This window comes from Muntiacus reevesi, chromosome 18 (assembly GCF_963930625.1).
Source record: "Muntiacus reevesi chromosome 18, mMunRee1.1, whole genome shotgun sequence".
In the NCBI taxonomy this organism is placed as follows: domain Eukaryota; kingdom Metazoa; phylum Chordata; class Mammalia; order Artiodactyla; family Cervidae; genus Muntiacus; species Muntiacus reevesi.
This window is the reverse complement of record NC_089266.1, coordinates 47,121,726-47,149,123: the sequence shown is the minus strand read 5'-3', so window position 1 is coordinate 47,149,123 and position 27,398 is coordinate 47,121,726. Positions and strand designations below refer to the sequence as shown.

Here is a 27,398-nt window from a genome sequence, read left to right as displayed (position 1 = left end):
TGCGTAGCCATTCCCTTCACGGGATCTTCCCAACCCAGGGATCAAACCTGAGTCTCCTGCATTGCAGGCAGATTCTTTACCGTCTGAGCCACCAGGGAATCCCCACCCCCCACCTTTTTCTAAACGATACAAAAGTATCTTGTGTGCTACTGAATCCCTCGACCTTAGGATAAGAACACTGCGTTACATTTGCTTAGATCTTAATAGATTTCAAATTACCTTTACACACATTAACTCATCTAAACCCCACATCGACCCCCAGTGGTGGGTATCATTGTACCATTTGCTTTTTCAGTTCAGTTCAGTCGCTCAGTCAAGTCCGACTCTTTGCGACCCCGTGGACTGCAACATGCCAGGCTTCCCTGTCCTTCACCAACTCCCGGAGCTTGCTCAAAGTCATGTCCATGGAGTCGGTGATGCCATCCAACCATCCCATCCTCTGTCGTCTCCTCCTGCCTTCCATCTTTCCCAGCATCAGGGTCTTTTCCAGTGAGTCAATTCTTCGCTTCAGGCGGCCAAACTATTGGAACTTCAGTCCTTCCAATGAATATTCATGACTGATTTCCTTTAGCATGGACTGCTTGCATTTCCTTGCAGTCCAAGGGACTCCCAAGAGTTTTCTCCAACACCACAGTTCATGGGTTTGGGTAGACTCCGGGAGTTGGTGATGGACAGGGAGGCCTGGCGTGCTGTGATTCGTGGGGTCGCAAAGAGTTGGGCACGACTGAGTGACTGAACTGACTGAACTGACAGTTCAAACGCATTAATTCTTCCGCGCTCAGCCTTCTTTACGGTCCAACTCTCACATCCATACATGACTACTGGAAAAACCACAGCTTTGACTAGACTTTTTTTTTTAACAGGTTAGCAAATTGAGCCTGGATGAGAGACAGTAACCTGTCCGCAGTCACTAAGGCAGATAATAAAAACAGTTTACTTTGACTTACTACGAGTTTGACTAAGCTTTTCACGTAAATCATCTCTCAACCCTTACTGCAATTGTGTGGGATATATTCAGCTAGGCATTTTACACATTTTATCGATCTTCAGGCGACTTTGCAAAGTAAATATCATTCACGCTCATCTTATTAAGGAGAAAACGAACCTCTGCAGCCATAAAGTCATAAGCTGCAGTCTACCATTTATAAAACGTGGACTTCATGACGCCAGATACGCTGCTCCGTTATCTACGGGCATTGTTCTCTCATTAAATGCTCCCTAATATCACATGACGTCGCTATTCTTATTATCTTCGTTTACTGCTGAGAAAAAAGTAGGTTCAGAGAGGGTGCGTGACTTGCCCAAGACCATATAGCGAGCTGGCGGTGGCTGAGGCAGGATACCCATCTGGAGCTCAAATTCAATCTTAAACTCCGGGACTTGGTGATGGACAGGGAGGCCTGGCGTGCTGGGGTCCATGGGGTCACCAAGAGTCGACACGACTGAGCGACTGAACTGAACGGACCCCAGTCCAGGGCTCCTTCTCTCACACCCCAGGGCCTGCGTCCCCGTCGGCCCGGCTGAAACAATCGATGACCCTCGAGTAGGCCAGAATCCCTCTTCCTCGCAGTCTTAGGTAGCCACAAGCGCCAGGAGAAGACGTTTCCTCCCCTGCCCTCCGCAGAGAGATCCGGATCCGCGCGGGGCGAGGCCACGCCGCCTGCGGAAGAGGCGCTTGTTAACACAACAGCGCGTTCCAGGCGGCGAGCCGGGTGGGTGGGGCTGGAGTGCCGGGGTTCCGCCCCGTCTTCCCCACTCCGTCGCCTCCAGGTCCGGAGCCCTAGCTCGGATCCGTGGGCAGGCACTGCAGGGCTGGACGACCTCGAAGCCGGCTCGCGACGAAGCGCTGCGGAGGAAACGCCCGGCGCTCGGAGCCGGGAAACAGGCGAGGCCCTGCGACTTTCCCCTCGGCACTGGGCCGGCGCAGCGCTGGAGCGTCCGCCGGGGCCGGGGCGCGGCGGACCGACGGCCGGCTGCCCCGCGCCCGGTGCCCGGTGCCCCGCGCAGGGGCGGCGGCTACATGGCCGCGCGGGTCGGCCTGCTGCTCCGCGTCCTGCCGCTGCTGCTGTGGGGCGGCCTGGACGCCCAGCGCGTAGGCCGGGAGCTGCGCCGGGAGGCGGAGGTACGCGGTGAGAGCCGGCCAGAGAGGGTCCGCGCGCTGGGGACTGGCCCGAACTTTGCAGTCAGGCCACCCAGCCGTCCCATCCGCGCTGACCGTCGGCGTGACCCTCCCTTGTCCTCCGCACCCTTCACACCTGCACGCGAAGAGCCGGGGGCAGCCTTCTCTTCCTTCCCACCGCATCCCGAGCCCCCAAGCCAGGCTGGAACCACACGCACACGCGGATCCGCACCGGGTTCCCAGGACACGGGGAAGGGGTCAGCGATTAAATGGGATAGACAGGCAAGAACTGAGGGGGAGGGGACTCCCACACCCTAGTTTGGAGCGCAGCCACTGTCCCTCACTGCCTAGGCTGGGGAGACTTAGCAGTTCATTCCTCCGACGCCCAGAGCCCTCCCGAATCAGACGCTCCTGAGACTCCCAGATTGGTGGGGAGAGGGTACCGCTGGCTGGCCCCAACCGGGGCCATGGGGAAGAGTTCTACCTCCCTGGGCTGGTGCTGCCGCTGACCAGCTGAGGCAAGTGGGCGCCCAAGCTCAGAACTAGTTTCCCATCTGTAAAATGGGTAAAAGTAGCACACTTTTTTTTTTTTTTTTTTTGCCCGGCATGTGGATTCTAAGTTCCTCAACTAAGGGCTGAACCTCGGCCCTTGACAGTGAAAGCATGGAGTTCTAACCACTGGACCATGGCGGAATTCCCCAAAGTAGCATATTCTTTTTAAAAATAATTATTTTTATTTATTTGTTTTTGGCTGGATCTTCTATTCCTGGGTTTTCCTTGCTGAGCCGGGCTTTTCTCTAGTTTTGGGGAGCGGGGCTGCGCTCTAGTTGACGTGTGCCGGCTTCTCCTCATTGCCTTGGCTTCTCCTGTTGCTGAGTGCGGGATCTAGAGAGCGGAGGGGTGCGGAGGGCTTCAGTAGTTGCACGGTTCCCAGGCTCTAGAGCTCAGGCTCAGTAGTTGTGGTGCAGGGGCTTTAGTTGCTCCCATGCATGAGGGATCTTCCTGGATCAGTGATGGAACCCATCTCTCCTGCCTTAGCAGGCAGATTCCTCAGATTCCCTGAGCCACCAGGGAAGCCCCAAGAGTAGCATACTCTTTGAGTTGTTTCTAAGGAGCTTTAAACAATGCTTCAGGACTGAACCTTAGAAAGGTGGGTGGGGAGGTGGAAGTGACCCTTAAAGATTTCCCATCTCATTTTCCTCCCTTGGACTCAACTACTTGGTGTAGGTTGCACAAAGGGAACTTTTTGTGACGTGGAAGTAGAGATGAATTGGGGGCGTCTATCGTCTATATAAAGGTGATTGTAATAATATATACCAGTTTCATTTCTTTCTTCCCCATAGAAGCATCTCTGTGTTTTTTTTATCTCTTCTCTGGATTAGAACTGAAGTCTCTGCTATTTTAAGGAGTAGGGATCCAAGTTAGTTTTAAATGACTGAGTCCAGCACTCTGCCCTGAGACTCTTACTCCTCTAATAGCATCATTCCTGCCCTGAAACTGCCAGATGCAAGCTTCTCAGTATCCCCACTCCCCTCCCCCAGAAGAGGGAGAATCTCCAAATGTAAGAACCCTGCAGAATGAGGAGGGCCACCTCTGCACCGCTCTGCCTTCCACAGCCGGCTCCCATCACTGCTCTGAAATATTTGGAGATGGCCCTGCTTCCACTAGGGTCCTCTCCCCAACGCCTTCACTCCCTCCCCTTCCAAGCCCTGGTCTCTTGCTCTGTGCTCTCTACTTTTGCACGTTCGAGAATCACTTTGTTTCTGTGACTTTAGTGTCTTACAACATCAAGTGCAGAGTCCCTCTGGCCCCAGGAGAAGGCTTCTGTGGACCAAGCCAAGTCTTGTTAAGAGTCCACCCCACCTCCTCCCAAGTCCAGGTCCCAGACAATCCTTGGCAGAAGAATAGAGACCGTATATCTGCCGCCCATGCTTGTGGTGGCCCCAGATGGAGGGAATTTCATCTTCGGGTGTGCTTGGGAAACATAATATCTAGAAGACTGAGTCTCTTTCCATCTATTTAACATAATTGAAGGAAGGAGATTTTTTGAGAACAAGAGATGTTTTTAAAAGCATGAAGAACTCGTAAAATGTGCAATAGGTGTGGTCCCTATATGCATAAATATATATGCAAATTGTGTCATGTTGGTATGTATATATGTGTTTCTGTATATGATCAATTGCATGGGCTTCAGTGTCAGACAGACCTGTGTACAAAAAACCACAGGTAAATTATTTAAACTCTATAAGCCTGTTTTCTTTTCTGTAATATGGATTAGTAATGCCTATTCCACAAGATTTTGGTGTGGTTTCATGAGATAATGTATGTGAAATGTGTTCTAGGCTCAGCACGGTGCCTAGTATGTAGAAAACTGTCTATCAAAGAAAATTGCTCTCAATGTTGTTCTTGTTGGTGTTATCTTAGAAAGTTGTGACCCCCTGGACTGTAGCCTGCCAGACTTCTCTATGCTAGGCTCCTCCATCCAGGCAAGAATACTGGAGTGGGTTGCCACTCCCTTCTCCAGGGGATATTCCTGACCCAGGGATCAAACCCAGGTCTCCAGCATTGCAGGCAGATTATTTACCATCTGAGCCACCAGAGAAACAGAGCTTCACATTAAAGTCCCAGCATGGTGACTAGTCCCCTAGAGCAGTAACACGGGGCAAAATATGTAAGGCAACTCTTTTCCGCATTTGACAACAAGGCTATAATTCCTGAGATGGTATTGCAGATACTATGGCTATATTATAGATTACTTCAAAATTCAGTGAAGTAAAAGAAGCTTTTATTGTGTTCATAGCTATTGTGGGTTAGCATTTCAAACAAGGCCCATGAGGGCAGCTTGTCTGTCTCTGCAGTGTCTGGAGATGGAACCATCTGAAGACTGCTCACTCACCTGTCTGGCAGCTGCTGCTTGCTGTCAGCTGCGAGCCTCGTTCCTTTCCACGTGGTGGTCTCTGCTGGTGGGCTAGTTTGGGCTATCTCTAAACATGGTAGCTGGGTCTCCAGACTGAGTGTTGAGAGAGAGAGAAGAGTAAGAGAAGCAGAAGGTGTTATGTCTTTGTGACCTAGACTAAGAAGTTGCATGGCATCACTTCTTTTTTTTAAAAGACTTTTTTCTTTTGGCTGAGCTGGGTCTTCCTCGCAGTGTGCGAGCTCTGTGTTGCGGTGTGTAGGCTTCTCTAGTTGTGGTGCACGAGGCTCAGAAAGCTCAGAAGTTGTGGCACATGGGCTCTGTATGTGGGATCTTAGTTCTCCAACTGGGGACTGAACCTGGGCCCCCTGCGTTGGGAGCACGCAGTCTTATCCACTGGACCACCAGGGACGTTCCCATAGCATCACTTCTGCTCTACTCCACTGATGGGAGCCCCAAGCCCCAGGTGGAGGGGAGGGAACTGAAATCCCACAATTGGCGGGAGGGGTGTTGCAGTCACATCGTAAGGAGAGCACAGAAATGGGAGGTGTTGTGATCATTTAGGGAAATACAACCATCCACACAGACAGGAACCCGCACAAAGTGAGCCTCCTGATCACCCCAGCTCTCTGACCACAGTGCACGGAGCCAGATCCCAAGCAAAGCCCAGCAGTCCTTCTGAGCCTATAGGCAAAGGTCAGAGTTCTGGAGATGGCAGGAGAGGCACATCGGAAACAAGCCATGGGATCTTAAGCTTGTCACTTCCCTCCTCCACTCTGCAGATTCCTTTTCTGTAAAACGAAGGAGTTACATTTCTTAAGTGACTTTTAAGATTCTCTCCAGCACTAACCTTCTTTAACTTTGGTATGTTTGTATGCCTGTGCCTCTGCGTGTATGTGTGTGTCCGTTTCATCTTCCTATGTCCGTGTCTATCCATCTGGATGTCTCTGTGTGCAGTGTTTATTTAATTAAAATTTTTTGTCTGCACCAGGTCTTCCTTGCTGCATGTGGGCATTCTCTAGTTTCAGTGACTGGGGGCTGCTCTCTTTGCAGTGCAAGAGCCTCTCATTGTAGTGGCCTCTCTTGTTCCAGAACACCGGCGCTAGGGCATCCAGGCTTCAGTATTCGTGGGCACAGTCTTAGTTGCCCCGCAGCATGTGGGTTCGTCCTGGGCCAGCGATGGAACCCGTGTCCGCTGCACTGGCAGGCGGGTTCTTAGCCACTGGACCACCAGGGAAGTCCTGCGTATATTCTTTTTTTTTTTTCTGTGTATATTCTTGTGCCCTGCAAGAGTGGCTCCAAGTGTCCCCTGTATGCACACAAAGAAATGAAATCAAGGGTTTTCCGGAGTGGGCTTTGCCTGGGAGGGGTCTGACTGCTTACAAAGCTGCATTGTGAACGAGGTCATTGTTGCCCACTTAGGAAAACCAGGGCCGCTCACAGCGTGAGTGAGTAGGAAGCGCCTCCATTGCTGAGTTGCCAGACGGAGCCTTAATGAATGACATCACCACCCCGGCTGCCCCTCCCATTCCCAGCCAGGCCCTGTCCTGTTCTGGGGCAGCACAGACTGTCCCAAGGGATCTGTCTGTCTGCCGTGCATTGCTTGAACTTTCTTTAGAACAACCAGGCAGTGTGTCCAGGACCTACCTTCCATGTCTGCGTAGCTACTCCCAGTGCGCGGGTGCAACAGCGAGCTGGGTAACTTGTCTCTCCAGGGAGACTTTAGGGCTTCTGTGGAATATCCACCCCCAGATGCAGTGTCTGTTTCTCATACCCCAGAGCTATTCGTCTGACTTCATGTGAGTCAGAAACCCAGAAGCCCGGGTGTGGAAGTCGTTCCCAAGAGCTCCCCTCTGTGACTCACAGGGTGCACAGGAGGCTCTGCAGGGTCTCAGAGGACCAAGAATTGATGGAAAAGCAGTTGTCAAGCCAGTCTGAAAAAAACAAGACATCTAGTGAAAGCTGGATGGTGGAAGCAGGGACACAGAAGAGAGAGACTATTGGACAACTCTCCCTAAGCACAACCTTCATTAGTGCATTCTTTGTTTTAATATTTTTACATTTATTTGGCTGTGCCAGGTCTTAGTTGCAGCATTCAGGATCTTAATTCCTTGTCCAGGGATCAAACCCAGACCCTCTGCACTGGGAGTGTGGAGTCTTAGCCACTGGACACCAGGGAAGTCCCCAAGTTGGGACGTTATTTTATGCCTTAAACTTAACCCCGCATCCAGTGAGGACCATGGCTCCGTACAGTCTGGTTATTTGACATTAGAAAAAAATACAAGATGGGATCTGGCTGGAGAGTGGGCAGCTAATGTTTTCCAGCTTCCTTAAGGATGGAAAGTGAAAGAAAGCATGGGGATTACGGTAAGAGGTATCTAGATTATACCCAGACAGAACTTTGTGAATATTGAACCAGGGACAAGGGAAAGGAGGATGAGAGGAAGGGAGTCAGAAGAGAAGGGGAGGTCTTCACCCAAAATAAAGGAAAGGAACCAAGCTGGTCCCACTGCCCTGAAGCCTTCAGTAGGTTCCAGAAGTCAGAGCAAAAGCAATGAATTCTGGAAGCAGATGTCTGTCTTTGTGAAGAACATACTTGAGTGCTGTCGAATACCTGTGGCTTGTCAGATCGCCCCTTTGGATGTCATGGGAGATGTGATCCCAGCCTCTTTCTTGAAAGCCGGAGTTCCCTGGCTAAGCAGCCTCTTCCCTCTGCTCCTGCTTGCAGAGGAGACAGAAGGAATCTAGCTAGAAACGCCTCCAGCTTTACCTTTTTTAATCTGAGGACCGTCTCCCAGGGACCAGAGCAGGCTGGACCCTGATCCTTCAGTTTTAAAGCATCTGAGTCACTTGTTTAAATGTGTAACAAGACTTCCTGGGGTAGGTTTTTGAGAATTTGGATTCAAGAATGAGACTCTGTGGGCTTTCCTTGTGGCTCAGCTGGTAAAGAATCCACCTGCCATGCGGGAGACCTGGGTTCAGTCCCTGGGTTGGGAAGATCCCCTGGAGGAGGGCATGGCAACCCACTCCAGTATTCTTGCCTTGAGAATCCCCGTGGACAGAGGAGCCTGGAAGGCTATAGTCCGTGCGGTTTCAAAGAGTCAGACACGACTGAGCGACTAGGCACAGCACAGCATATGAGACGCTGTACTCCCTTGAGACTTAACTTGTCACATTTTTAGAATGGGAGTAACACTATCCTGCCTATGTTCTTTCAAGGTAATTGTGATGCTCAAGGAAAGTAAGAGGTCCTGAAAACTTTGCAATAGGCAGGAGCTCACTGTGGTCTTGATGACCAGAAAATACATTTATTCATGGGACATGCCAAGAGAGGGCTTCGGCTTCCCAGATGGCTCTAGTGGGAAGGAACCCGCCTGCCGGTGCAGGAGACATGAGAGACACAGGTTTGATCCTTGGGTTGGGAAGATCCGCTGGAGAAGGGCATGGCAAGCCGCTCCAGTATTCTTGCCTGGAGAATCCCACGGACAGAGGAGCCTGGCGGTCTATAGTCTGTAAGGTCACAAAGAATCAGACAGGACTGAAGCGCCTCAGCATGCAGGCCAAGACAGAACGTCAGCTATCACCCCCTGCATCTTGACTTGGCTAATAGGGCTACAGATGTATTGGATAATAAGCACAATCACAGAGTCACTATAGAAAGATTAAAATCAAGAGGGAACATAATATGAGAAGGAAAAGATCATAGGTAAAGCAACGCAGTTTCTTCATGAGCTTGCCATTTTGCAATTTTCCGAGTTCTTTGCTTCATATTTGCTGCTGCAGTTCTTTTTAAAATTATTTCTTTCTTTGGCTGTATCAGGTCTTAGTTGCCACACGTGGGATCTTCATTGCAGCATGCAGGGTCGTTTGTCGCGGTGCACAGACTTTTCTCTAGTTGTGGCTCATGGGCTTAGTTGCTCCGTGGCTTGTGGGATCTTAGTTCCCTGATCAGGGATCAAACCGGTGTCCCCTGCATTGTCAGCCAGATTCTTAACCAGTGGGCCACCAAAGAAGTCCTTGCAATTTTTTATTTGGAGGATGTCCCAGCCACTCTGTGGACAGGAGACTGGGATCTGGTCCCTCCTCAACTCATTTACCAAAGGTCCCTTCCAGCAATAAAGTTCTGTGTCTGTAAAGGGGAAAATAACATTTTTAATGAAGCAACTATCATAAAACCTTCCCAAAGCCTCCTCTTACTGGATTTTTACAATGCTCCTGTGAAAAGCATAAGGCAGTATTCCTAACCCCATTTTATATTTGGGGGCACAGAGAGGGTAAGTAACTCTGTCGGATAGTTCACACAGCTAATCAGTTGCAGAAGCAAGACTCCAATAATAGAAGGAACTGGAGTAGATCTTAGTGCTAATCCAATCCCCTCACTTTATTTCTTTTATTGTCTATTTATTTGGCTGCACTGGGTCTTCGTTGTTGCATCATGTGGGATCTAGTTTCCTGACCAGGGATCCAACCCAGGCCCCCTGCTTTGGGAGCATGGAGTCTTAGCCACTGGACCACCAGGGAAGTCTTGCAATGCCCTCGTTTTATAGAAGAGGCAACTGGGATCAGAGAGGCACAGGACTTGCTTAAGGACACACAGTTCTCCGCAGCACCAAGAATAAAGTTCAAGCGCTCAGTCCCGGGCTCCTGCCCTGCCTGGCTCATGCCTCAGAGCTCTGGGATTCATTTGCTACACCTCACTGCTAGTCTTGCTCTGCTCAGAAATGGCCAGAACTTCCCCTTCCTTCAGGCACTGGGTGGGCTGGGCTCTACACACCCTCCCAGGACAAGTCAGGACAGATGAAGGACTTGAACCCCTGGAATTCTGATCCCTCTCAGCTTTCTGGGTCCGGGGAGAACCATTTTCCTTTTTCTCAGACACCACAGCCGCTCCCAGGGCTTTACGGAGGTGACTCCCCAGGGAAGCGGCCCCCGTCCTGAGTGAGTGGGTGAGGCAGGTTGGCACACACTTTGAGACCTGAGAGGGTGAATCATGGAGGCACACAGCCCTCCAGCTTCCTCTTCCTGCAGCTGCAGCCCTGGGCTCCGTGGGGGACATGATGTGGTGAGGACAGGGCAGAGAGAAAACCTGGTGCTTGAACTGCGAGGCAGGGAGGAGCCCCTGGGCATGGGCTCCGAGAAGGGGGACAGAGGTGACCCCAGGTGCAGCTCAGGAGCCCCTGAGAGCACACAGCACAGCCCCCCAGGCCTGCATTTTCTCCTGGGGTCTCTCGGCCACGCTGCCACCTGCGTGTGTACATGCTAAGTCGCTTCAGTCGTGTCTGACTCTTTGTGACCCCAAGGACTGCAGCCCACCAGGCTCCTCTGTCCATGGGATTCTCCAGGCAAGATTACTGGAGTGGGTTGCCATGCCCTCCTGCAGGGGATCTTTCCGAACCAGGGATGGAACCTGCATCTCTTGTCTCCTGCATTGGCAGGTGGGTTCTCTAGCACCACCTGGGAAGCCCCTCCAGCCCTGCACCCCTACTCTTTCTCCCAGGCAGAGAGGGGAGTTTCTCTCAGCTTTGCAGGGGGAAAACTGAGGCAGGGCAAAGGGGCACAGGGAAGGGGGTGAGGGAGGCCTTCAGGAGCAGAGGGCATCTCAGCCGTGCCTCCTCCTCACCCTGAGATGTGGGCCTCCATCCACTCGACAGAACTTGAGGACACTCAGTATTAAGGGGCCCCTGCCTGTAACTAAAATATTTTAAAATATGTGCATATTAAACACCCCTGGGGGAGGAAATGGCAACCCACTCCAGTAGTCTTGCCTGGAGAATCCCACAGACAGAGGAGCCTGGCGGGCTACCATCCATGGGGTTGCAAAGAGTGGGACACGACTGAAGCGACTAAGCACGCATGCATACTAAACATAGAATAACTATAAGGGAGTTCTGAAATCCTGATAATCCCCATTATAACATTTCTGTGCTTTTATGGAAGTAGAAAGTGTCAGATTCTTAACATTTCTTTTACTCATTCTTTTGGTGTCTCTTGGCTGGTGTCCTGGATACTTGCGCGCTCTGCCTGCTGGAAATTCAGCTCTGCCTTGCAACCCACAGATTCCCAGAGACCAGGCAGCCCAGGACTTCCCCTCTGATAGACCCCTGCAAATGCCTCCAGCCCCATCCTGCCCTCCACCCACCTTGCCTGCCAGAAGTACCAGGCGCTGGCAGCCCAGCCAGGAAACAGGAGACGCCGCTAGCCCACTTCCCCTCTCCCCTCCTACTCTGTCCAAGGCTTCGTAGTTCCAGAACCAGAGCCAACTCCCTGATAAGGGCTGGGTGGGTTTTGGGGGAGGGACACAGGGAGTGCCACCCTGTTAGCCTGTGACTCAGTCTCTCCCAGGTCACTCACTCAGCAAAACCACTTCTCAGGAAACATTAATTCCTCCCTGGCTTCCTGTAGGAAGCCACTCTGTCCACCCTCCCCAGGGGAGAGGGAAGAGGCACGGACGAGAACTAGGCACCTGGCTGGCATGAGACACGTCTGAGATAGAGGGCCTGATTAACAGAGGCACAACTGCCTTGTTCAAAGCACTTCCTGTCTCGTAGAGGGGTTGCCTTCTGAAAGTCTCTTGTTGATTTCCCCACTAAGGTCGATCAGCCAGATCAACTGTGTGTTGCGTGTTCTCTATATACCAGACAACTATGCTAGATGGACACTGCTGTATTTAATTCTTCTGAGAATCCGGTGGGGTTATTTCTGTTCTCACACTGTGGGTGAAGAAATGGAAGCTCAGAGAGGTCCCTGGGCACCCAGCAAAGTCATGGTGGGGAACAGATTCTTGATTCCAAGCCCAGAGGTTACCCTATAATGCCACACTAGTTTGAGCCATAAAGAGTCTTCCAGATTAAGCCCCTAGAACTCCTTTAATCCAAGGTGCAACCCCAAACAGTGTACCTATGCGAACAGACTGGAGAAGGGAACGGCAACCCACTTCGGTATTCTTGCCTGGGAAATCCCAAGGACAGGGGAGCCTGGTAGGCTACAGTCCATGGGGTCACTCAGACACGAATTAGCGACTAAACCACCACCAACATGCAAAGAGAAAGAGGGAAACAATAGTGCCGAAATACCAACAAATTAGCACAGAAAAACAATAAAATGGACTTGGAAAGAGTTTGTCTAGAACGAGGGTTCCTTATGGAACAGGGCTGTGTTGAGAAGAGGATGTACAGGTTGCTGGAGATCAAGGTAATGAAATCCACAAAAAGAAGGTGGGATACCTGCAAAGATTTAGGGGCTGCTTACTTAGTGTGATTTTGTTCCCAACTTGTACATTTTCCTTGAAGCAACGGCTATGATTGAAGTTGATCTGAGTTAAGAAATACAGCAAAGAGAACAAGAAAGAGAGAAAATTGTTTCTGGATAGGTAACATCGCAAAGAGGGGTAAAATGAAGAGTCGATGTGTCTATATAAGAATTCAGGAGCTGAGGTGGCATTTTTTTAAATTCATTGATGGGACTTTATCCATGAGAAGGGCAAACAGGGAGCCCAGTGCCTCATTCACCTGAGGGGCTGGACTGGTGATAAGTATGGGCAGTGAGTCACACACTTCTCTTCACTGGCCTCCAAGAACTACATCCACGGACATCCGTGGTGGTCCAGTGGGTAAGACTCTGTGCTCCAGTGCAGGGGGCCTGGGTTTGATCCCTGGTCAGGGAACTAGATCCCACATGCTGAAGCTAAGAGTTCATATGCAGCAACTAAAGATCCTGCGTGTTGCAACTAAGACCCAGTGCAGCCAAATAAATAAACAAGAAATTGTTTTAATAAATGAATTTAAAAAAAGAACTATATCCAGCTCATCAGTGGTGGCCAGGAACTGAGTCCAGGTTCTGACTCTGATGCCAGGATTCTCTCTGCTATAGCTCATAGACCCGGTTGGGAATGAGGATAAGCCTGGATGTGAAGTCTGTGCCATGGACCCTGGGAGACTCAGGAAGGGGAAAGGATGCTACATTGTGAGGAAAGCTGATGTTCGTCTCTCCCCCAGGCATTCCTGGAGAAGTATGGATATCTCAGTGACCAGGTCCCCAGGAGTCATTCCTCCACGAGATTCAGTAATGCGATCAGGTAAGGCAGAGAGATGTGGAAGACTTGGTGATGCTGGCGTGCAAAAGCTTGGGTCACTTCTGCTTTCCTGCTAGAAGGCTGGTCTCCCACCTGTGTGCAGCAGGTCACGCTCGTGGCTCCCTCCCCTGCCCCCCACCACCTGCTATCTCCAGGGAAGCTCCCTGCCTTCCCCTGCACCAGCCAGCCTCCCGCTGTGGTCCTTTATCTCAATTCCTCCTAACAGAGAGTTCCAGTGGGTTTCCCAGCTACCCATCAGCGGGGTGCTGGACCCCGCCACCCTGCGTCAGATGACGCGGCCCCGTTGTGGGGTGGCAGATACTGACAGCCAGATGCCTTGGACCGAGAGAGTCAGCACCCTCTTTGCTGGACACCGGGCCAAAATGAGGCGAAAGAAACGCTTTGCAAGGCAAGGTGAGTACTGTTAAAATCTAGGTGGGCTGGAATTCCCCAGTAGCCAGAAGAGTACTTCTCAGCCTCGGACCAGGCTCTGTCAATAACCTCTCTTCCTTAGGGAGGGCACCTGGGACCTCTTAACCCAAAGCTCATGTTTGTGAGCACAGACATTTAAACCAGAATGATGCTTACATTGATGAACTTTCATTGTGCAGGTTATTTTCCAGAGCAAACCACATCAAGCCCACTTAATTCCTTGATCAATTTGCTATGTATGGCAGTTAAACCATTGCCGTTTTCTTTTATATTTGACTGAAGTCATTTTCATCTGAATCAATTCTTTTTTCATAAGAATTATTCAACAAAGATGTGAGTCATCAATCAGTTTTATTTTGGCCATAGCACATCTTTTTTTTACAGTGTTATGGAAATACAATTCACTTACCATACAATTTACCCACTTAAAGTGAACAATTCAGTGATTTTTAGTATATTCACAGCATTGTGCAACTATCGCCACAATCTCATTTCAGAACATTTCCATCACCTCAAAAAGAAACCCCATCCCAACAAAGAAACAGTCTGTCCCATTCCCCTGCCCGCCAGCCGTTGGCAACACTGATCAACCTCCTTCCCGACTCTTTGAATTTGTCTATTTTACACATTTTCACGTTACAGTTTTTGCCGTTGTACGTCTCCTTGTGTAGTTTTGGGGTTTTTCTTCCCTTCTTTCTCCTCCTCCACTTTCTCCTTGTTTGTCCAAATCCAATCTTCCAGGATCAGATGCTACAGAACTAAGATTTATGAAGAAGATTCGGTTCTTGTCAATTCTTTGTCAATAACAAGTTTGACTGTGTAATTTTAACGTCTTGTCTGTACTAAGTCTAATTTTCTCTGATCAGTTTTTTGCAGTTTTCAAGATTTCTAATAAGACGAGGTTGCTCCGTCAGGTTCTCATCTATTATTAATTTTACTATGAGCACTTAGGGCCATGGCCTCTTTTAATTTGCATGAACGACTTTGGCTGACAGTACCCATTAGGAACAGAACAGAAGGCATGCTGTTTCTTTTATTTCTTAGCTGATTTGTAAGGAAACTGTGGGCCGTTCCACTCAGCTGTCGGAGGATGGGTGTTTCCAGGTGTTTGCCAATCCGGCTCCACTGTGTCCACACGTGCGGCCCCTCCAGGTGCCCCGTACTGCCCAAACGCATTCCTGGTAGAGCAGAGAGGAGCGGTGGGGGTCTGGACTCTTCGGTCAAGATGTTCTTGGAGTTAGCATATTCTGCAGCCCCCCATGCTTCTGGACAGCGGAGGGAGGGGAAGGGTGAGGCAGAATGGAGGAGCAGTGTGAGCTGGAGCAATATCCCTAGATGGATCTGGGGCTCTGCGTTTAGTTGTGTGACCTGGGCTGTGTCTGAAATATCTGTAAAGGAGAGGCCCTGATTACCACAGGGAAGGGACTTGTCGTGAAAATACAGTGGAAAATGGGGCCCCAGACAGTCTCAATAGCCACACGTCCAGGCTAGAGCTGGTGTCCCAGAGAATTGAAGCGATGCCTCCTGGGCGTTCAGGGCGTGACCTGAGCACAGGGATGCAGCCTCCAGGCAAGCCCCAAGGGAGGAACTGGTGGAGTCCATGTATCACATCCAATTTGAAGCATTCTTTTTTTTTTTTTAACTTTTAATTTTGTATTGGAGTATAGCCAATTGACAATGTTGTGATGGTTTCAGGTGGACAGCGAAGGGGAAGGGACTCAGCCACACATGTACATGTACCCACTCTCCCCCAAACTCCCCTCCCACCCAGGCTGCCACGTAACGCTGAGCAGATTGCCTTTGCTATACAGTACATCCTTGTTGGCCACCCCCTTCTCAAGGGGATCTTCCCAACCCAGGGATCGAACCCAGGCCTCCCACATTGCCAGCGGATTCTTTACCAGCTGAGTCAGCAGGGAAGCCCCAGGGTGTCCATGTCCATCCCAAACTCCCTAACTGTCTCATCCTCCCATCTTTCTCCCCAGCAACCATAAGTTTGCTGTCTCTGTCTGTTTTGTAAGTTCATTTATATCATTTCTCTTTAGATTCTACATACAAGGAATGCCATATGATCGTCCTCCTTCTCTGACACTTCACTCAGTATGATAATCTCTAGCTCCATCCACATGGCTGTAAATGACATTATTTCATTTTTATTAATGGCTGAATAATATTCCATTGTATATATGTGCCTCTTCTTTATCTCCTCATCTGTTGATGGACATTTAGGTTGCTTCCATGTCTTGGCTATTGTTAAAAGCCCTGGAGCATTCCTTTTGAACATCAATCCATGCTAAGGTACCTCCTTCTCCATCTCATTGTGTGACACTGTCCCCCTCTGTTCAGACAGCAGTGGCCAGACTAGACAGAGAATTTTCCTCTGGTTCAAAACATGCACCACAGCAGCTTGACTTCGTTTTCCTCCTGGGTGGGAGGACGTTCCCTAGAATGGAGCTGTGAGTGTGGCAGGCACTGAGCGCTTCCTATGCCTTAGGGAAAAGAATGTGATCATTAATGGGCTTCCCTGGTGGCCTAGACAGTAGAGAATCTGCCTGTAATACAAGAGACCTGGATCGGATCCCTGCGTTGGGAAGTTACCCTGGAGAAGGAGATGGCAACCCCCTCCACTATTCTTGCCTGGAGAATTCCCTGGAGAGAGGAGCCTGGTGGGCTGCTGAGCCTAGATGATGTGCCAAGCATGGTTCTACATGGATTAACTCATTTTATCCAATAACAACTGTATGAGATGGGTCCCCTTATCACCCTCAGTTTACAGATGGGGAAAAGGAGGGATCAAGAGCTTGGGCAACTCTCCCAGGGTCACACAGTAGCCAAGCCTTCTTGTCATTGGGAGGATTAAGTGATCACCAGATGTGAAAAACCCCAGAACGTGGGTAGGTGCATGAAAAACGATGTGGGTTTCTAGGCCAGTGGCTTTCCATGATGTGGATGAATGCTGTACTGATGAAGCTGGGCCCCAGGGTTGCCTGATAAAACACAGGATGCCCATTTAAATTTGAAGTTCAGATGAGCAACAAGTAATTATTTTGTTTTCACATACTTATACTAAAAAAAAAAAAAAAAGGTATTCGCTGTTTATCCAAAGTTCACATGGAACTAGATGTTCCATATTTTCATTTTGCTGAATCTGGCAACCGTGCTTACAGGGCTGATTTTCAATGCTCCGGAAACCTCCCAGAGCTGATGCAGGTGAGGGCCCCGGGGGATGTATCTGGGATATAAAAGGAAGGAGCCGGCATATTGACTGAGCACCCACCACTTGCCAGGCAGCTTTGTGTTGCTTTTCCATTTGCTATTTCACTTTTACCAGGAGGTGGGTCTTACCAACCCCACTTTGCAAGTAAGGAAACTTAGGCTTGGAAAGATTCAAATAATTTGATATTTGAGGTTGTAAGCAGAGGCACTGGGATGTTAACCCATGTTCTCTTCATAATATCAGTTCCCTGTTGGGAATCAGGACTTCAAGGTCTTCCCAAGCAAGGACTCTAGCTCTCTTTCCTTCCCCGTCTCTTTTTCCCTCCCTCCTCCCTTTTGGATTTTGGAGCAAAGGTGTAGGAGGTGTGATGCCAGGTGCTACTGTGGCCTGAGGGTCACCATGGAAACCAGCCCTCCCTGGCCAGGAGTTTGGGATGGGGGCCCAAAGTGGCCAGTCTGCTCCGAGAACACACACCTAGAAGAAGACAGGGGGTAAAGGCTCAGGCTGCTGGCCTGGTGGTTCCTTGCTCCCCTGCCCCTCACCCAGCTCCGCTCCTAAGGACAATTAGTCATTTTCTCTCAATTCCCATTTCTGTTTGTCTTCCCTAGCCTCCCCACTTCTTGCCCACGGAGTGATGGGCTCCCCTCGCTGCAAAAAGGCAGAAGGAGCTGCCTCATACTTTTCTAGAAGCTTGAAGGTGGAGGGGAGAGAGTCTGAGAGTGGCTTACCCATAGCAGGGTGGAGAGGAGCCCAGCCCAGTGAAGACTTGTCAAAGAGAAGCTTCCTGGCATAGAGTGAAGCCTCAGGCGGCCTCTGGACTCCAGGCCTTCCTCTGCCCTCCTGGGCCCCCTCCCATCCTTAGATCCTTCCCTGTTCTCTCCCTGAGGGTTGCTCACTGGCTGGGAGAGGTTGGGTGGCTGCCAGGCCCTACAGTCCCAGGAGGCAGCCTTGCCTTGCCTGGAGCTTGGCTCGGGGTAGGAGAAGGGACAGTCCCTCCCTGCCTGCCATGGAGCGTGGAGGGGTGGAGAGGAGGGAAAGGGCACTCAGCTCTTCTGCTCTCCAGAGAATTCGGGAGAATTTCAGCTCTTGCAGGGCCCCTGGTGTGACGCAAAGAAGCGATGTTTAGGCAAATTTATGCCTTGAGTCTTAGCCAATGTGCCTGCTTATCAGTGTCGGGCCTGGGCTCAGGGCCAAGCTCCACTACTCACTCATTCTTTTCTTTTTCTTAAGAGATTTTATCTTTATTTTTTCTGTTTTTGTTTGTTGTTTTTTTGGCCATGCCGTTCCAAGTTCAGGATCTTAGTTCCCCAACCGGGGATCGAACCCGTGCCCCCTGAGTGGGGAGGGCAGAGTCTTGACTCCTGGATGACCAGGGAAGTCCCAACTCACTCATTCTGAGTCCCTTCCTCCTGGTCTCAGTCTCTGCAAAACAGAGCAGAGAGATGGATAAGGAGATGGCCGGACACCCATGACTTCATGCCTTCTGCCTGGTTCAGGCAAGGACAGCCCCAGGACAAAAGGGCAGAAGGTCTGAACCTTCACCTGGTCCCCCCTCCAAGGAGAGAGGGGGCTGTCCTCCAACACCGTCAGGCCCGCCCTGCCCACTCATCACCCATGATGCAGGAAGGCTGGTCCATGTGGGACCATGTGGGACATGTGGGACATGTGTGAATGCTAAGTCACTTCAGTCGTGTCCAGCTCTTTGAGACCCCATGGACTGGAGTCCGCCAGGCTCCTCTGTTCATGGGATTCTCCAGGCAAGAGTATTGGAGAGGGTTGCCATGCCCTCCTCCAGGGGATCTTTCTGACCCAGGGATCGAATCTGCCCCTCTTATGTCTCCTGCATTGGCAGGTGGGTTCTTTACCATAGCTCAGGACACTGAGACCCAAAAGACAATGTGATTAAGACAACGTGATTCTCGTGCACTCCCAGCTGTCCTGCCTCTGAGCTTCGAGTCTTCCACCTGGGGGTCACAGTCTCAGTCCCTGAGCCTGCAGAGCTCAGAAATAGCCCATTAAAAAGTCTGAGAGCTGGATCTTCTGAGCACCCTGGTCCTGGGTGACCGATAAGCTGCAGAGGGACTTGGTTGACTGGGGACTCGGGCAAGAGGCCAGAGTCTCCGGCCTCCGGGAGGAACTGCAGTTGGGGGCAAAGGAACTCTTCACTGAGTGGAAATGGAAAAATTTCTCTTGGTCAGTGACAAAACACACCCTTTGTTCTTATTTGTTTTCACCTCAGAGCTCTGCAGAGGCCCTGAGGAAGTGAGGGGGGAGGGCGGGGGGGCAGAGAAGGACCTCAAATAAATGCGCCTTGTGGTCTGCTGTCAGCGGCAGGCCCGGGGGTGCGGGGAAGGGGAGACAGCAGGAGAGTGAGAGGGGTGGGGAAGAGGAGGGGGGAGAGGGGAGTCGCAGGTGCAGCCCCCATGGCCCCCCTTCCTCCACCCCCACCCGGTAGGCAGGGGCTGGAATTCGCTACCAGCAAGAGGCGCGGCTCAGTGTTCAAGCTTGGTCCAGGCAGTGGGGAAGGTGACCCCAGACCCGAGAGTCCTTGGGGTTGGGGATCCTTCCTGAGTCGAGGCTCCACATCCCCCATCACACAGGGGCCTCCCCGGGCCAAGCCACCGGACCAGGGACCGTGTAAGACAAGGGTCGCTTTGTCAGTCTGAGATCAGTGCCTCCACCAATGAGGGCTTCCCGGGGCCAAGGCTGTGTCTCCTTCACCAGTTCACGGACTTCCCGGGGGAGGGCCGATCTCCCCATCAAAAGGGTCCACGGGGCCAGCCCCAGGCTCCGCAGCAGCCGTGACTGACGCAGCCTCTCTGGGTGGCAGGCAACAAGTGGTACAAACGGCATCTCTCCTACCGCCTGGTGAACTGGCCCCAGCACCTGCCCGAGCCCGCAGTCCGGGGGGCTGTGCGTGCCGCCTTTCAGCTCTGGAGCAACGTCTCAGCGCTGGAGTTCTGGGAGGCCCCGGCCACGGGCCCCGCTGACATCCGCCTCGCCTTCTTCCAAGGGGACCACAACGACGGGCTGAGCAACGCCTTCGATGGCCCAGGTGCTGACGCCGAGCCTCTCTCCTACAGGGCAGGAGGGAACCCCAACTAGGAAAGGCAGTCTGGAGAGAAGGCAGTGGAGGGTTCGCTCCTCCTGTATGCTTGACCAGGCTGCAGCCCCATCCAGAGAACCCTCAGTCTTCCCACCTGTAGAATGGGAACAGTGGTCCTTGCTCTCTTAGGTGCCGCATGGCTGAAGGGTTGGTCACATGAGGTTCTGCATGGAAAGTGTCTTGCAAACTCTAAGTATTAGATACTCTTGCAAACCCAGTATTATCTCTACTGGGAGAACCTCCTGGGGTCCTTTCCTCCATAGCCTGCCTCTTGTCAGGCTGGTGCCTCTTGTTCTCCAGGAGTGGATGTTCCCTCAGACCAAGGCTCTAAAAACACCTGGAGGCCACCACAACTCCATCCCTACCCTCCCACCACCCACAGCACAGTCACGGATGCAGGGCAAAGGACATTCTATCCCCTCCATGCCAACCGCTTCACACACTCACAGCCCAGACTCTTCTGTTTGGCCCCAAAACTAAAGGCTTACTGCCCTTTAGTTATAATGTAAACTGCCCTCATCCCGGTCTGCCCAGCACTGGCCTTCATGACCTGAATACAGGTTATCTGTGCTAGGGAGGCAAGGAGACCTCATTAGACCCCTTCAGGACTTAAGCCCTTGTGTGGCCTGGGAACTTGGGCCCCCACCTCCCCTGCACCCTCCTACTTTCCATCAAGCCCATTCAGAGCAAAACCCACTTCCAAGCCCTGCTCCTGGGACCCAGGGTAGGACTGGGAGAAATCCAGGCTTTACAAGAGTCCACCTGTACCACTCACATGTGCTTGCATGTAACTCGCCTCACCCACAATATCGCCATGAGACGCTGATAGCCGTACCCAGGTGGAGTCTGGTTGCTAAGACAGCGCTGGACTGGGAGTCAGCTCTCTGATTTGAAACTGGTGTTCATTTGCTTTTATGTCTTCTCCCTTTGAAACATGCCCATCTGTCTTCCAGGATCATGGTGAGGGTTACACAGTAAGGGCTTACATGGCTCAAAACAACTTGAGGCATGTTCAAAATTAGAAGCAAATATTCCTCCTACACTGCTTCCCAGTTGGCACTAGAGGTAAAGAACCTACCTGCCAATCCGGGAGACATAAGAGACGCGGGTTTGATCCCTGGCCAGGAAGATCCCCTGGAGGAGGACATGGCAACCCACTCCAGTGTTCTCGCCTGGAGAATCCCATGGACAGAGGAGCCAGGCGGGCTACAGTCTATAGGGTCACAAGGAATCAGACATGACTTAGCACGTGCACACACACACACACACACACACACACACACACACACACACACACACATATTCCTCCTCAGGCTGGCTCTCCATGCCCCAGGAGGCTCCCTCTAATGGTAACCCCCCAACTTTTGTCAGTCCCTGCTGGCCTGGGTTCCAAGAAGGCCATATCAGAAGGACTTTCAATGGGCTTCTAAGCCAGCATCATTGCAGTGCTGTTTGCTGACCCTTGGGGAAAGTGAATTCTGAGGGGGTAGGGCTCTAGAAACTACAAAACTGCATCTGGGCCCTGCTATAAGCTTGAGAATGACTGATCCAACCCATCTCCCTCTGCTCACGCCTATTACAAGCAGGGAAGCAGAGACCCACAGAGGGCCCTGGCAGAGGGAAGGCAAGAACAAATGAATGCAAGTTTTTTTTTTTCTTTCTTTTCTATTATTTCTTGGCTGCACTCAGAGGCATGCAGGCTCTTAGTTACCTTAGATCTCTGATAGGAATCAAATCCTAACCACTGGACTGCCAGGGAATTCCCCTATATATACTTCTTAAAAAGGAAGCCTATACCTCCCCATAAACACACTCAGCACCTAGATGAAGAAACAACATTACCAACACCCCCAGAAGTCTCATTATGCCCCCTTTTGGAGTAACCACTGATCCCTAATCCTAGATCTCTTCGAAAATAAGTAGTAGTTATTACCCACAGTAGGCTCTAAGTATTACACGTGACATACACATGTACTGTGTGGTGTGCTCAGACGTGTCCGACTCTTTGCGACCCCATGGACTGTAGTCCTCCAGGCTCCTCTGTCCATGGGGATTCTCCAGGCAAGAATACTGGAGTGGGCTGCTATGCCCTCCTTCAGGTGATCTTCTCTGCCCAGGAATCGAACCCATGTCTTTTATGTCTCCCGCATTGGCAGGCGGGTACTTTACCACTAGCACCACATGGGAAGCCCTGTGGGCTGTGCACACATCCCTTTTTAATCTTCAGAGCAGCCCTGCAAGGATCGACTCTCTTAGTCAACATTCTCATTTCTCGGATCTAAAAGCTAAGACACAGAGGCCTTGAGCTATCTGCCCAGGTCATAGCAGCTAGGATAAATGGTTAAAACCAGGATTGCAAGCCAGGCAGTTTAGCCCCATGCTCTTTGCACATCACGCTGCCTCCGAGGCGTCCAGACCCACAGCCTAGTCATCTGTTCGTTGCTCCACACCTCCGCCTCTGCCAGACTCAATTAGGAGGGAAATCACCCATCAGAAAAGCACCCACACCCAAGCCTTCGGCGTTTGCGCGGGGCGGTGGGGGTGGGGGTGGGGGGGTCGGAGGCGCCGGCTGCCCCTGACCCGCTGCGCCGCCTGCAGGGGGCGCCCTGGCGCACGCCTTCCTGCCCCGCCGCGGGGAAGCGCACTTCGACCGAGACGAGCGCTGGTCCCTGAGCCGCCGGCGCGGCCGCAACCTGTTCGTGGTGCTGGCGCACGAGATCGGCCACACGCTTGGCCTGACCCACTCGGCCGCGCCGCGCGCGCTCATGGCGCCGTACTACAAGAGGCTGGGCCGCGACGCGCTGCTCAGCTGGGACGACGTGCTGGCCGTGCAGAGCCTGTATGGTGAGAGCCTCCGGCGCGCACGCCCCTGCGCCCTTACCCGCCCCCTGCGCCCCCCAGCCCCAACCCGGGACCCCCAGGGCTCGGACGCCGGCTTTTCAAAGAGGATCTCCCATCCTAAGCGCAGGAAACTGGCTTGCCCATCACTGGTCCTTTCCGATCTGTAGCTTCAGGCTCCCCTCAGATCTGAAAAACCTCATCTCCCGCTCTGCTGCTTCCCTACGCCTATTTCCAGCATTCCGACCCCCTGGGCACAGCTCTCCTCTGCGTTCCAATTGTCTGTTCCTCCCAACCCCCGGCTGCGCAGTTCCTCCCATACACCTCCACCCAGCTCCAGTGGCTCTCTCCCAAACTTTAGCCTCCGTGACGTTGATGCCCACTCTTCCCACCCAACCCCCCCTGAGCCGAACCTGGGTCTCTGCCTGGCGGTGGACTTAGACAAGGTCTTCCCCAGAGTGAACTGACCCGTGCTGCTGCCCGGAGACTTATCTGGACCCAAGGCCTGCCTCGGCTTGGGGAGCTGCGTCCCTGAGTACGTAGGAGCAGTGGACAGGGCCAGGATCCCTGGGATCAAGTCTCCATTTCATATCAGACTAGCAGTTGCTCATGGGCAAAGCATTTCCTCTGTTAGAATCCTCCATTTTACCTTAAAAAAAAAAAAAAGAAAAAGGAGAGGGGGAATAATTTAGGTCCTGCTTACCCCCACAGGGCTGTTGTTCTAGTGCCTATGAACATGCTTTGTAGCCCAAGAAATCTACATAAACATAATAATAGCAGCTGATATTTCATGAGTGTCTACCATGGGCCAGGCACTTAACACACCCAAGAAGTAAGTATCTTTTTACCCGCAAATGAAGTGAATGGGCTCAGAAAGGTTAGATAACTTGTCCAAGGTCACACAGCTAGGAAGGTGCAGGCCAGGATTCAGGAACTAAGGCCACATTCTAAGCTTGTTGGACTCTGCCTCATTCTCACAAGTGAAGTGCAGTGATGTAATTATCACTGCGGTCATCATCACAGCCTGGGCCCCTGAACTCTGCACTTCTACTATCTGCATTGTCCAGGACTCAGGAAAGAGGACACTCTGCCCATCTTAGTTCCAAACCCTTGTTTGTTTCCCCACTCCAGTTTTACCCTTTCACAGACTGTGGGGTAGGAAAGAGGACTTCTGAGTTTGGTGCTATAGTTAACACCAACAGCCAAGGATAACTCTTAACCCCCACCACCCACCCCTTCTCTCCTTCCCTGCACCTGTCAGATAATGAAATGAACCAAGGGGGAGGTCTTGAGCTCTCAACGCCCCACCCCACAACCAGTGTGTGTTCTTTCCTGCTTCCCTCCTCCTCCTCCTCCCCTCCCCCCCACCAAGGGAAGCCCCAGGGGGGCTCAGTGGCCATCCAGCTGCCGGGAAAGCTGTTCACTGACTTTGAGGCCTGGGACCCCCTCAGACTCCAGGGAAGGCGCCCGGAAACCCGAGGTCCTAAATATTGCCATTCTTCCTTCGATGCCATCACTGTAGGTAAGATGGTCCCACCAGTGCCTCGCTTTCTTCTTTCCTCCCCCCAGCATCTCCAAGGGTCTCCGGAATTGAAGTACAAGGTTGGGAGGGTGGCAATTATAAAATCTAGAAATCCCAAGTCACAAACACTCCTCAGGGTAGCAAGCCCACGCCAAGCAAAACCCTGCTCCCTCCTGCACTTTCGCTTCTGTCCCAGCTGTGCACACAGCATCCTCTCTGCTGGGTCCTCTCATCAGTTTGGGAAGCTGGGCTCTAGGGAAGCACCTCCCATGGAAGGAAAGCAGAAGGCTGACGGTCACTCCTCAACTCTCTCTTGGCTCCGGGCAGATGGACAACAGCGCCTGTACGTTTTTCAAGGGAATCAGTTCTGGGAGGTGACAGCTGACGGCAACGTCTCAGAGCCCCGCCCACTGCAGGAAAGGTGGGCGGGGCTGCCCCCCCACATCGAGGCAGCCGCGGTGTCTTTGGAGGATGGAGACTTCTACTTCTTCAAAGGTACCAGCCCTGGGGCAGATGAGAAAATTGAGTCCTAGCTGGGGAGAAATCTACGCTAGGTCTAAAGAGGGGAGGAGTCTCGATTGCAATCTGAACCTGCGGCCCCAGGAACTCTCCCAGGAGCTTCCTTTAGTGATGGATTGGGGAACACAGGTGCCAAGGCTGTCCCAGGAGAGAGGGTGGAAGCACTTCAGAGACGAGGGAGGCAGAGGACAGCTCCGAGCTCTGCAATACAGCAGAAGAATGAAGCTTCTTTAGAAGCCTAGCTGTGTGAGGCTGGGCCTGTCATTTAACTCGCTGTTGTTCAGTCGCCAAGTCATGTCCAACTGTTTGTGACCCCATGGACTGCAGCCCTCCAGGCTTCCCTGTCCTTCACTATCTCCTAGAGTTTGCTCAAACTCATGTCCCTTGAGTCGGTGATGCCATCCAACCATCTCCTCTGTCACTCCCTTCTCCTGCCCTCAATATTTCCCAGCATCAGAGTCTTTCCTGATGAGTCAGCTCCTCGCATCAGGTGGTCAAAGTATTGGAGCTTCAGTTGCAGCATCAGTCCTTCCAATGAATATTCCGGACTGATTTCCTTTAGGATGGACTGGATGGATCTCCTTGCAGTCCAAGGGACTCTCAAGAGTCTTCTCCAGCACCGATTTTGGAGCTTGAATTTGTTGAATGGGGAAGAGAATCCCTCAGCCTTTTTGGGAAAGGAGGATTAATGTGAGGAATTAAGGAGGATTAATCTGAGGAATGTGCAGTATATGACATGAGAAAATAGTGTTTATTCATTGATTCGACCAATCCTGAGTGTCTTCTGCACACTGGGTTGGAGGTGTTGGGATACTGTAGTGATCGAAACAAAAAGCCCCACCCCCACAGAACTGTTGGTAGTAATGGCCTTGGAGAAAGCCCTTGGCCTTGAGGGAAGTCCATTCCTCACCCGGGAGGGGGCGTGCTTCCTGCCAGGGGTGGGGGTGGGGGGGGGGGTCCTTCAGCACTCCCCGCCCTCTGCTGACACCTGCTGGAAGTTGAGGCCACATCAGTTCCTCCTCTGCGATTTATCACTGGTCCATTTTGGTTATCGTGAATAGTAACCACCTTGGGCTCCAACTCGATGCGGAGTAGGGGTGTAGGGGGACAGGGGTGGGGTACAGAGCCAGAGAGTGAGAGCTGCCAACTCACCCTGGCCCTTCCGACATCCCACAGGGAGTCGATGCTGGAGATTCCGGGGCCCCAAGCCAGTGTGGGGCTCCCCACAGCTGTGCCGGGCCGGGGGCCTGCCCCGTCACCCCGATGCTGCCTTCTTCTTCCCTCCTCTGCGCCGCCTTGTCCTCTTCAAAGGCACTCGCTACTACGTGCTGGCCCGAGGGGGGCTGCAGGTGGAGCCCTACTACCCCCGAGGCCTGCAGGACTGGGGCGGTATCCCGGAGGAGGTCAGCGGCGCCCTGCCCCGGCCGGACGGCTCCATCATCTTCTTCAGGGATGACCGCTACTGGCGCCTCGACCAGGCCAAACTCCAGACAACCGCCTCGGGCCGCTGGGCTACAGAGCTGCCCTGGATGGGCTGCTGGCACGCCAACTCAGGGGGCGCCCTGTTCTGAAGACACCCCCACCTCTTAGTGAGTGCCTTCCTGGCCAATGTGTGTCCCTTGCTCCAAGGGCAGACAAGTCTCTGAGCCTCCCCACAGAAGCCTGGGCAAGAAAGGTGGTCTGTGTTTGTTCCCTGGAAGATGTCTTTGTGCTGTCAAGACACTGCATTCGAGATCTCATTTCCCAGCCAGGGATCGAACCCCTGTCCCCCTGCAGAGGAAGCACGAAGTCTTAACCACTGGACCACCAGGGAAGTCCCGAGACATTGACCATCGTGGGATCAACTCAGCGAGAAGCTGAAAAGGGTCCCAGACGCCATGGGCCCTTTCCCCAGGGACTCATTCCTCCCCAGGCCTTGGGGATTATGCTTCTGCCCCAAAGGTGCAGTTCCTGTCCCGGAGGCCACAGTACTGGACAACCAGGACGGCTGCCAAACTCAGCGGAGAAGTTGGGACACTTTCCCAGGCTGTCCCTTCCCCTCAGGACCTCCTGACTTGGTCCCTAGAGAACTGTGTCTTATTTAATCAGAGGCCCTGCCGCCAGGAAGCTTGTATGGTTTGGGTACCAGAGTCTCAAACCTCAGGGGAGTCAGGACCCAGAACAAGGAGACCAGTGCAGACCTCCTGGGCCCTGTTATTTTCGGGGGGAAGGGTGGGAATAAAGAGGTGCTCCCAGCGAGTGGACTTGGAGCAGGGGAGCAGCTTCCTTGGACCGGTGTCTGGTGAGAGCAGGCGGACGTGGATGCTGGGGAGGGGGCAACCATGTTCTTCTTTGTCCTAGCCCAGGTCCAGTGAGCTGTGCGTGTGTATAGTCTGATAGAGAGAGGGGGCCTGCTGCTCTCCTCAAAAAGCAAAATGTCCTTCGCCCACTCACCCTCCAGGCCAGATGGAGAACCCTGTGTGGCCGCAGGAGGACAGGGGCCTCTCTGGAGGTCTGGCTGCTGCAGGCGCTGGGGGCCTCTGCAGCCTGGGAGAGCCCCGGTGCTCACAATGGCCCCGTTGTCCTGGCCACACAAGAAGCATTCCAGGAGCTCCCGCTGGCCGGCCAAGAATAGCTGGGATTCCTGGAGAAGGACCCAGCTCCGCAGCCTCCCTGTCTTC

At 52.3% G+C, this 27,398-nt stretch overlaps 1 protein-coding gene across 1 annotated transcript; it reads left to right on the top strand.

The window, feature by feature from the left end:
• Nucleotides 1-1,691: 1,691 nt before the first annotated feature.
• On the top strand, nucleotides 1,692-27,398 carry MMP28 (matrix metallopeptidase 28). Its single transcript, XM_065910646.1, has 8 exons — nucleotides 1,692-2,122; nucleotides 13,028-13,107; nucleotides 13,331-13,518; nucleotides 19,584-19,808; nucleotides 22,458-22,703; nucleotides 24,070-24,219; nucleotides 24,547-24,714; nucleotides 25,915-27,398. The coding sequence occupies exons 1-8, from the start codon at nucleotides 2,021-2,023 to the stop codon at nucleotides 26,307-26,309; spliced, it is 1,554 nt and encodes a 517-aa protein (XP_065766718.1). The 5' UTR covers nucleotides 1,692-2,020; the 3' UTR covers nucleotides 26,310-27,398.

Excerpts from the sequence above, each read along its gene's own strand:
- MMP28 (XM_065910646.1), top strand. The coding sequence starts at position 2,021 with ATGGCCGCGCGGGTCGGCCTGCTGCTCCGCGTCCTGCCGCTGCTGCTG. Across the intron at positions 13,519-19,583 it reads GAAACGCTTTGCAAGGCAAG|GCAACAAGTGGTACAAACGG; the intron begins GTGAGTACTGTT and ends TCTGGGTGGCAG. Across the intron at positions 24,220-24,546 it reads CTTCGATGCCATCACTGTAG|ATGGACAACAGCGCCTGTAC; the intron begins GTAAGATGGTCC and ends GGCTCCGGGCAG.